The sequence below is a fragment of the Dipodomys ordii genome, unplaced genomic scaffold, assembly GCF_000151885.1.
Source record: "Dipodomys ordii isolate 6190 unplaced genomic scaffold, Dord_2.0 Scaffold128, whole genome shotgun sequence".
Lineage (NCBI taxonomy): Eukaryota > Metazoa > Chordata > Mammalia > Rodentia > Heteromyidae > Dipodomys > Dipodomys ordii.
In genome coordinates, this window is record NW_012267344.1 from 2,393,020 (window position 1) to 2,403,167 (window position 10,148).

Here is a 10,148-nt window from a genome sequence, read left to right on the forward strand (position 1 = left end):
GGGGGGGGGGGGGGGGGGCAGACAGGCCAGCCCGGAGCTGGCGCTGGGGACGAGGCTAACAGTCTTGGATGGCCCCGGGTAGGAGGATCTGTAGCATCAAGGTGGCTAAGACAGGAGATGGGGGGGAGGGGGGAGCCAGAGGGGAAGTCCTGGGGTGTCACCCAAACCGGGGAGATGACAAAACACAACAGAGGACCCCCCCAAGCCCCCCAGGACAGGAGGTGAGAGGTGGAGGCCAGTCACAGAGGAGCGACTCAGCGCCCGGCCCGTGCGTCTGGGTGCTGGCATGTGCGAGACCACACAGCGAAAAATCCAAATCCAAATTAAAAAAAAAAAAAATGCTGGGTTCAAAAACACAAAAACGGACCCAATTCTCCAAAAAAAAAAAAAAAAAAATCACCATCATCATCACATTAAGAATAATTATAATAATAATAACAATTTAAAAAAAAAAGTCTAGTAAAATAGCAGCTGCATTTGTATGGGTTTCTTGGTTTTAGGGGCTTTTTTTTTTCTCCCCCTCCAAAGAAACACAAAACATCCACTCAGTGTTGGCTTGTTTCTGTGTTTCCCCTCGTTTCCTCAGGTCCCACGCTGCGTGTCAGTGGCAGGTGGGCAGGCTGGCAGGAAGCTTCTTCACAGCCCCGGGGGTCTCAGATGCTAGGCTCTTTAGGGAGCAGGTCCACATTGGTGAGGGAGGTCACCAGGGAGACGAGGCAGTCCGAGGGAGTGGCATTGACAGATCTTCGGATCAAGTTTACCCGTTCTTCCACACAGCCTGCCGACAGGCGCGCCTCCGAGTCATGATCCCAGCATTCCTCGATCGTCACGCAGAGCTGGGCCAGGCCCTGAGTGCCAGCCGGGGACAAGGGGGGGGGGGGGAATGAACTGTTGGTGACCACAGCCAGGCATTATGGCTCACACCTTGTTATCCCAGCGACTCAGGAGGCTGGGATCTGAGGATCACGGTTCGAGGCCAGCCCTGTTCGGCAAGTCCTTGAGACCCTAATCTCCAATGAACCACCAGAAAACCAGATACGGAGCTATGGCTCAAGTGGTAGAGTACCAACAAGCCAGGCATTGGTGGCTCACACCTGTCATCCCAGCTACTCAGGAGGCTGAGATCTGGAGGATTGCAGTTCAAAGCCAGCCTGGGCAGGAAAGTCCATGAGATTCTGATCTCCAATCCAGGTGTGGCTGCCATGATACTTAAATCCAACCTTATTTTTTTTTAGTGGGGGGAGGTCTGGCTTCAAATGGTGATCCTCTAGATCCCAGCCTCCAAGGAGCTAGAATGGACAGGCATGAGCCATTGGCACCTTGCTCCAATTCAATCTTTTTCTTTTCTTTTTTTTTTTTTTTGCCAGTCCTGGAGCTTGAACTCCAGGCCTGGGCACTGTTCCTGAGCTGCTTTTGCTCAGGGCAAGCACTCTACCACTTGAGCCATAGCATCACTTCAGGCTTTTCCTGTGGATGTGGTGCTGAGGATTGGAACCCAGGGCCTGTGCATGAGGTGAGCGCTCTACCACTGAGCTACGGCTTTAGGGGGAAAACACTGGGGGTGGTTGGGACCAGAGGGAGGGCACTGCCCACCTTACCTCCTCCTAGTCCTGGCCCTTACCACCCTCAAGCCCCAGAGAGGGCAGCCCTCACCCCCTTTATCCGAGGTTCCTCCCATGTATATACAAGTGGGGGGAGCCGGGTCCCCAGAATCCTGAACACGCCCCTCCCCCTCACCGGATGCTTCAGCCAATGCTCCTTAATGGCGGGCCTCATCTTCTTATGGACAACCACATCCTGCAGTTCTTCCAGTGAAGGGTGCTGGCCAATCTCCTCCTCGAAGGGCAGCATGTATTCATCCACGGGTCCTGGGGGGGGTGGGAGAGAGCCTGGTGGCATCACTCCCCCCCAAAGATCCTTCTAGAACCTTCTAGAATGGGGCTGCCACTCACCGTCAGCCGCTGTGCACCGCGACACCAGCTCCCACAGCACCAGGCCCATGGCGTACATGTCGATGCGCAGGAATGCATCCCTCTGGAAGTTGATGGCGCCTTCCAGCACCTCAGGAGCCAGGTACCGCCTGGTGCCCACCTATGGGGTAAGGGGGCGGGGGGGGGGGAGACGAGGGTAGGGCTGGGAAGGTGGCTCAGTGGTGAGTGCTCCCCTAGCAAGCACGAAGCCCTAGCTTCCATTCCTCATTACCACTTCCACAGAAAAAGCCAGCAGTGGCGCTGTGGCTCAAGTGGTAGAGCCCCAGCCTTGAGCAAAAGAAGCTGAGGGACAGTGCGCAGGCCCTGAGTTCAAGTCCCAGGACCAACACCCAAATTTAAAAAAAAAATTCAAAATGATCATTTTATGACTTTATAAGGCTTATTCTCTCTTAATTGCCCTGCTTTCTTGGGCTCCATTTTTAACACATTTCCATTTTGTCTGGTTCAGTTACTAGAATTGAGGGAGATAAACCAGGCCAACTCCCCGCGACTGTGCACCTCTGGATTTCTAAGCCGCCTGGCCACAGCGATCCACGGGGAAACCACGGACCTCCAAAGTCCCCAGCTCCCAGGCAGGGCTCCGCCTCACACAGACCTCCTACCTGCCCATGAGTGTCCCCTGGAGGCTTGCCGGGCTCAAAGCGGACGGCCAGGCCAAAGTCGGCCAGCACCGCAGTCAGGTCGCTCTTTAGCAGCACGTTCTTGCTCTTGAAGTCCCTGTGGAGAAATCCAGGCCATCGGTGATATGCGCTTGGGACGCAGCCCACAGCAACCTCATCCGCCATGCACCCATACCTGCCTGGGCCTTTGAGATCCTAGAATCTGGAGGGCCCACGGCCCCCTGAGCAAAGCACCCACTGTATGGGGGACCAAGGCATGTGCCACGGTGAAGAAGTGTCTTCTTGGACCCTTTTAGCGTATGTGTGCACACATGTGTCAGGCATGGGACTTGAACTCAGGACCTTAGGCTTTCACTTAGCTATTTCATTCAAGGCTGGCACTCGACCACTTGAGCCTCCCAATCTACCACTTCTGTCTCAGGGACTTTCCTGCCCGAGCTGGCTTTGAACCACAATCTCAGCCTCCTGAGTAGCTAGGATCACAGTGTGTGAGTCACTGGCACCTGTATTAATTTTTTGTTGGTTGTGGAGCTTGAACTCTGAGCCTGGGCGCTGTCCCTCAGCTCTTCAGCTCAAGGCGAGCGCTCTACCTCTTGAGCCACAGCGCCACTTCCGGTTTTCTGGTGGTTCATTGGAGATAAGAGTCACAGACTTTCCTGCCAAGGCTGGCTATGAACTGCGATCCTCAGATCTCAGCCTCCTGAGCGAGTAGCTAGGATGACAGGTGTGAGCCACCGGCACCCGGCTTTATTCATTTTTTTAAACAAGGTCTCACTGTGTAGCCCATATCAGAACTTGCCACATCTATGGCTGAGGTTACAGTCCTGCACTACCAGGCCCTGCTCATCAGCCCTCGTTTTCTGTCAGCAGGTGCTCAAGGTGAGAATGGACGTGGCACTTCCCTGAGTGCCCAGCAGAGGACAGCACACAGCCAGCCCAAGCCATTCCCAGCCAGTGCCCAGCCACCCCGGTACCTGTGGGCGATGGAGGGTTTGTAGCCCTCGCCACGACACCAGGGCACGTCCTCGTGCAGGTACGAGAGGCCACGTGACATCGTCTCCGCCACGTGACACAGCTCGTTCCAGCTGATGATATTTCCTTTCAGGTAATCGGTGAGCGAACCCTAAGAAAGAACAGGCAGATGAAGCATAGAACTTGGGCACCAGTTCTGCGTGCAAAACTCAGCTCGGCCCCGTGAGGGGTGGGGAGGGGAGAATGTCCCCAGAGAGAGTCGGAATGGCAAACAGGACATCACTACTCCAAGCATTCACAAGTCAGTCCAGAAGCCAGATGCACATCCGCCATCCCAACTGCTCAGGAGGCTGCGATCTAGAGATTCGCAGTTCAAAGCCCAACCAGGGAAGGAAAGGCCAAGGGACTCTGATCTCCAATGAACCACCCGGAAACCAGTAGTGGTGCTGTGGTTCAAGTGGTAGAGCACCAGCCTTGAGCAAAAGAGCTCAGGGACAGGCCCAGGCCCTAAGTTCAAGCCCCACACAAAGGTACCCCAGGCCCTGAGGGACAGTGAAGTCCGGACCTAGCTGACTCACCTTGTCATGGAAGGCAGTGATGAGCCACAGTTCCACCTCCAGGTTGGAGCCTCGCTTCTCGGCAGCGATGAACTGCAGCAGGTTCTCGTGTTTCATGCCAGGCGTGCTGAAGATCTCGCGCTCGCTCTGCCACGACTGCTTGTCCTTGGTGTGTGTAAAGGTGTGGAAGGGGATGAGCAATGGACGGGGCGTGGCCCAGCTGACAGTACAAGGCCCTAATGTAGGAGGGCCACTGCCCCATTTTGTACTTATGATTTCTGAGATGCGATTGTGTGTGTGCGCACGCGCACGCGCACACATGCACACATGCGCGCACATGCCACTCCTGAGGTTTGAACTCAGGGCCTGAGTGTCATCCTTGAGCTCCTTTGGGGTGCTTAACTGGACATAAGAATAGTGTCTCAGACTTTCCTTGCCCAGGGCTGGCTTTGAACCCCGACCCTCTAGATCTCAGCCTCCTGAATAGCTAGGATGGCAGGCTACTGGTACCTGCCTGCAACACGTGCTCGGTGCAGGGGAGGCCTCTCCCCCACCCCCCGCACTCCCCCCAAGGGCCTGCTGCGGCCCCGCGGCGCCTCCCTCGCTCACCTGGAGAGGGAAGATCTTCACGGCGACGAAGTCGTTCATGAGCTGGGCCTTCCACACGCAGCCGAAGCGGCCCCGGGCTCTGACCTCCAGCAGCTGCAGTGGCTTCAGGCCCACCAGAGGGGACGGGGGCGGGGGTGCCGAGTCCTGGGGAGGGGGGGGGGGTTTCATGTCTTCTTGTCCGGCATCGGTCTGGGGCCTGACCTCGGCCGGTCGCCTTCCCTGAGCTTTTCCTCCCCACGACCGCCTGAACCGTACCACCGCTGCCGGCTGGCGCTTGGTTTCATGGAGTGTCTGGACTTGCCCGCGAGGCCCGGCCTCCCTGCCCGCTCCCGGGCCTCCTCCCCTCCCCTCCCCTCCCCTCCGCGGGCGGGCGGGCGGGCGCCCTCACCTCGTGGACGTCCACGTGGCCGTAGGGGGGCTTGCGCTGGCGGTACATCCAGAAGGCCAGCGCGAGGAGCAGGGCGAGGCCCCCGACGGGCAGCAGCGAGTAGGCCAGCACGGTCAGCAGGGCCGGGGCTGTCGGGGGTGGCTCGTAGGTGACTGAGAGACACACCGCGGAGCCCTGGGTCACACAGACCCACCCTCCCCGCGCCACCGGGACTCAATGCAGCCACTGGCCTGCGGGGCGGGCGCCCACCTGGACTCAATGCAGCCATCGGCCTGCGGGAGTGGGCCCCGCCCACCTGGACTCAATGCAGCCATTGGCCTGCAGGAGTGGGCCCCGCCCACCTGGATTCAATGCAGCCATTGGCCTGCAGGAGTGGGCCCCGCCCACCTGGACTCAATGCAGCCATTGGCCTGCAGGAGTGGGCCCCGCCCACCTGGATTCAATGCAGCCATCGGCCTGCGGGAGTGGGCCCCGCCCCCTGGACTCAATGCAGCCATTGGCCTGCGGGAGCGGGCCCCGCCCCCCTGGACTCAATGCAGCCATTGGCCTGCGGGAGTGGGCCCCGCCCACCTGGACTCAATGCAGCCATTGGCCTGCAGGAGTGGGCCCCGCCCACCTGGATTCAATGCAGCCATCGGCCTGCGGGAGTGGGCCCCGCCCCCTGGACTCAATGCAGCCATTGGCCTGCGGGAGCGGGCCCCGCCCCCTGGACTCAATGCAGCCATTGGCCTGCGGGAGTGGGCCCCGCCCCCTGGACTCAATGCAGCCACTGGCCTGCGGGAGCGGGCCCCGCCCCCTGGACTCAATGCAGCCATTGGCCTGCGGGAGTGGGCCCCGCCCCCTGGACTCAATGCAGCCATTGGCCTGCGGGAGCGGGCCCCGCCCCCCTGGACTCAATGCAGCCATTGGCCTGCGGGAGTGGGCCCCGCCCACGGACTCAATGCAGCCATTGGCCTGCGGGAGCGGGCCCCGCCCCCTGGACTCAATGCAGCCATTGGCCTGCAGGAGTGGGCCCCGCCCACCTGGACTCAATGCAGCCACTGGCCTGCGGGGCGGGCGCCCACCTGGATTCAATGCAGCCATTGGCCTGCGGGAGCGGGCCCCGCCCACCTGGACTCAATGCAGCCATTGGCCTGTGGGAATGGCCCCGCCCACCTGGACTCAATGCAGCCATTGGCCTGCGGGGCGGGCCCCGCCCACCTGGACTCAATGCAGCCATTGGCCTGCGGGAGCAGGCCCCGCCCACCTGGACTCAATGCAGTCATTGGCCTGCGGGAGCGGGCCCCGCCCACCTGGACTCAATGCAGCCATTGGCCTGTGGGAATGGCCCAGCCCACCTGGATTCAATGCAGCCATTGGCCTGCGGGAGCGGGCCCCGCCCACCTGGACTCAATGCAGCCATTGGCCTGCGGGAGTGGGCCCCGCCCACGGACTCAATGCAGCCATTGGCCTGCGGGAGCGGGCCCCGCCCCCCTGGACTCAATGCAGCCATTGGCCTGCGGGAGCGGGCTCCGCCCACCCGCCGGGCAGCCCCGCCCCTCACCTTCGGGGCCGCCGGGCTCGGGCAGGTGGGTGAAGCGCTCGTTGCAGAAGTTACCCTCGCAGCAGCAGAAGTAGACTTGCGGGTTCTCCTCGGTGGCCACGCACTCCTGCCTGCGGGAGCCCGAGGGGGGGGGGAAAGGGGTTGAGCCCCGGTCAGGCCTGCGGCCCCCACACACGCCACGGCTTCCTGAGGAGCCCGCCCCCCCACATCCCCAGAGAAAGTGGGGACTCGGCGGGGACGGGCAGCGTGCTCCTGTCATCCCAGCTACTCAGGGGGTTGAGCTGTGAGGACGGAGGTTCGAAGCCAGCCCGGGCAGGTAAGTCTGTGGACTCCGATCTCCAATGAGCCACCAGACACCCCAAAGTGGAGCCGTGGCTCAGGTGGTAGAGCACCAGCCTTGTGCAAAAGCAGCTCAGGGGCAGCACCCAGGCCCTGAAGTCAAGGCCCCGGGGACAGGCACAGCTGGGGAACACAGCTGGAGAAGAGGGGGCACTGCCAGCACCCCAGGGGTGGGCTGGGGGGTGGGGAAGAGGGGAGGAGGGGGAGGGGGGCGGCACCTGTCATAGCAGTTGAAGTCGTCCAGCCAGCAGCCCTTCTTCACCAGCTCGATGGTGCCCGAGCTGTTGCGCCAGGAGGCGTAGCAGTGCAGCCTTTTGTCCTGCTCGCCCTCACAGCGCTCACGGCCGCTCTGGTTCGTGCGCTCCAGTTCCCAGTTGGCGTTGTAGTAGACGCACTCACGAGTCCCGGCCTCCCCGCGCCCAGAGCCTGAGGGAACCCCCCCAAAAAAAAAGACAAGACCATGAGCTTGGAGGTCTAAGGAGATCCACAAAGCCTGCCTGTGCCAGCCTGCGCGGGACCCCCATCCCTTCCCCCCCAAAGCTCATTTCCCCCAAGAAGCAGCTGGAAGCCGGGCACTGTGGCTCACGCCTGGCATACCAGCTACTCGGGAGGCTGAGAGCTGGAGGATGGCGGTTCAAGGCCAGCCCAGGCAGACAAATCTGGGATCGTCCAACGGACCCCCTGAAAGTTGGAAGTGGAGGCGTGCCTCCAGTGGTGGAGAGCTGGTTTTGAGCAAAAAAATAATAAATCTAAGGGACAGCGCCCAGGCCCTGAGTTCAAGCCCCAGTATCAGCGTATGCACATGTATACTACACACATGCGCGCGTGCGCACACACACGCACGCACACACATACACACACGTCCAAAGGCCAATTGGTCATTGGATTAAATGTGAACAGCGGAGGAAAAAGACAAAAATGAACCTTGAATCCTAGCTACAGTGGAAGCCAAGGTGACCCCATGCCAAGCAAAGCAATCAGGGTGTGGTCATCCCAGCTACCCAAGAGGCAGAAGTAAGGAGGATCGCTGTCCAAGGCCAGCCCCAAGCAAAAATGCAAGGGCTTTAACGTGTGTGTGTCTGTGCATGCGTGTGTGATAACTAGTATGGTGCACACATACGCATTGATATGCATGTACGTCAGAGTGTTTGCATACACAATGGCAGAGACAGAGTTGTGCGGCCACATTCAGAAGCCCAAACCCTAAATAGTTCCAAAAAGCTGAGGGGTTGGCGGCATGGCTCAAGTGGTAGAGCACCAGCCGATGAGCAGAATGCATCAGGTACTAAGCATTAGTCCCAGTCTCAAGTCAGAAAAGAAAAACAGCTGGGCAGCGGTGGCTCACACTTGTCGACCCTAGCTACTCAGGTGGCTTTGGATCTTAGGCTGGTGGTTTGAAGCCAGGCTGGGCAGACAAATCTTTATTTTTCTTTTGTTGCCAGTCCTGGGGCTTGAACTCAGGGCCTGGGTGCTGTCCCTGAGCTTCTTTTGCTCAAGGCTAGCACTCTACCACTTGAGCCACAGCACCACTTCAGGCTTTTTTCTTTTTGCTTATGTGGTGCTGAGGAATCGAACCCAGGGCTTCCTGCATGCTAGGCCAGCACTCGACCACTAGAGCCACCTGCCCAGCCCCCTTAGCTTTCCTTTTTTCGGTACAAAGCTGGGCCTTGCCCGCTCGGGCCACGCTCCCACACCCAGCCTGGCACTCTCATTGGTGGGGCCCTGGGGAGCCCAGTGGGGGACCGCCCTGTCTCTCCAGATGGACAGCCAACAGCTGGGCCCTCCAGAAAAGCAGCCTGCTTTCTCCTCCAGCCAAGTCAGCTTCAGTTTCCCATCCGGCCTTTCTCTTCCTTCCACCCCACAACTAATTTTAGCCTCCTTGGGGGTTCACAGGCAAATGGGAACCTGGGGTAAAGCAGATCACCTTTTGCAAGTGACATCCCCCCCACCTAACATCCCTCCCTCCAGCCCAGAGCACTGGCTAGGAAAGACAAGGCAAGGCGGGCGGGGGGACCTCAAATCTGTCCAGTTGGGGTACTGCTTCCCTTCCAAAACGGCTTCCTGATTTTTTTGGGGGGAGGGTTTTGTTTTGTTTTTTGCTCGGTTGTAGGCCTGATCTCTGTCCCTGAGCTCTACCACTTGAGCCACAGCGCCACTTCAGGGTTTTTCTGCTTATGTGGTGCTGAGGAATCGAACCCAGGGCCTCATGCATGCAAGGCAAGCACTCTACCACTGAGCCACCCTGCCAGCCCCAGCGTTCTGTGTGTTTTTTTTCTTTCAGCAATCAGTCCCTGAAGGAAAGCAACAGACTACAGATGTTAATAGCTGACGATCTAAAGGAATAAAGTTAAACTTTTAAGGCTTATGCATACATAATGCCAGAGGGAAATGTTAAAAATCAATTAAAGTCTGGGGCTCTTGTAGGAAAGGGGCCCGGCTGGCATTTCCAGGCCTTTCCAGTCCTTTCCTTTATCTTCCCAGAGCTAACAGCCCACAGCACATGGAAGCCCCAGAGGGCACCCAGGTCTCCAACCCCAGAAACCTCCAAACCAACCAACAAGCAAAAGGCTGGGGGCCGCCCGGCTGGGGGGGGGCAGCCCTGGCCCACCAGAGACTCTGGGCTCCCAGAAACTGCCAAGAAGCCAGGCCTGGAGGAAGGTGTGGCCCGAGGGGCAGAGCGCCCGCCTTGGGCAGCAGAAAGCCATGGGACGGTGCTGGGAAGGGGGTGCCCAGGAGGTGGGGCTGGGAGAAAGGGAGGTGGCGGGGAGGTGGGTGCTGGGAGGGGGGTCACCAGAGCGGGGGGTCCCTCCCTTCCCCAGGGCTGTGGCCACCTCCTGGGGTGCTGTGTGCAAGAGGGGGCAAGGACACCTCAAACCAGCAGCCGGGCACAGACCCCTCCCCGTGCCTGGCTGGACCCCTCAGCCGGAAGCCAGCTTCGGACGCCCATGCCTGGGGGGGCCTGGGGGGACGCGGCCTGGGGAAGAGGGGACGAGGCCTGGGGGGGGGTAAGCAGCCTGGGATGGAGGGGACAAGGTCTGGTGGAGGGGGTGCAGATTGGGGGAGATGCAGGCCTGGGTAAGGGACACCTGGTGGGGGGACGCAGCCTGTGAGTGGGGAGGGGACGAGGCC

At 59.8% G+C, this 10,148-nt stretch overlaps 1 protein-coding gene across 1 annotated transcript; it reads right to left on the reverse strand.

Annotated features, from left to right (window-relative positions):
* Nucleotides 1-450: 450 nt before the first annotated feature.
* Nucleotides 451-8,143, reverse strand: Acvr2b (activin A receptor, type IIB). Its single transcript, XM_013030253.1, has 11 exons — nt 8,140-8,143; nt 7,238-7,493; nt 6,681-6,790; nt 5,138-5,289; nt 4,750-4,893; nt 4,162-4,305; nt 3,586-3,734; nt 2,594-2,708; nt 1,953-2,091; nt 1,738-1,868; nt 451-848 (listed from the first exon to the last, which is right to left on the reverse strand). The coding sequence occupies exons 1-11, from the start codon at nt 8,141-8,143 to the stop codon at nt 654-656; spliced, it is 1,539 nt and encodes a 512-aa protein (XP_012885707.1). The 3' UTR covers nt 451-653.
* Nucleotides 8,144-10,148: the final 2,005 nt, after the last annotated feature.

What these genes read in the sequence shown, in the direction of transcription:
- Acvr2b (XM_013030253.1), bottom strand. An exon ending in GACTTCAACTGCTATGACAG is followed by an intron (nt 6,791 to 7,237) that starts GTGCCGCCCCCC and finishes GGGCTCCCGCAG; the next exon opens with GCAGGAGTGCGTGGCCACCG. An exon ending in CGAGCCCGGCGGCCCCGAAG is followed by an intron (nt 5,290 to 6,680) that starts GTGAGGGGCGGG and finishes TGTGTCTCTCAG; the next exon opens with TCACCTACGAGCCACCCCCG.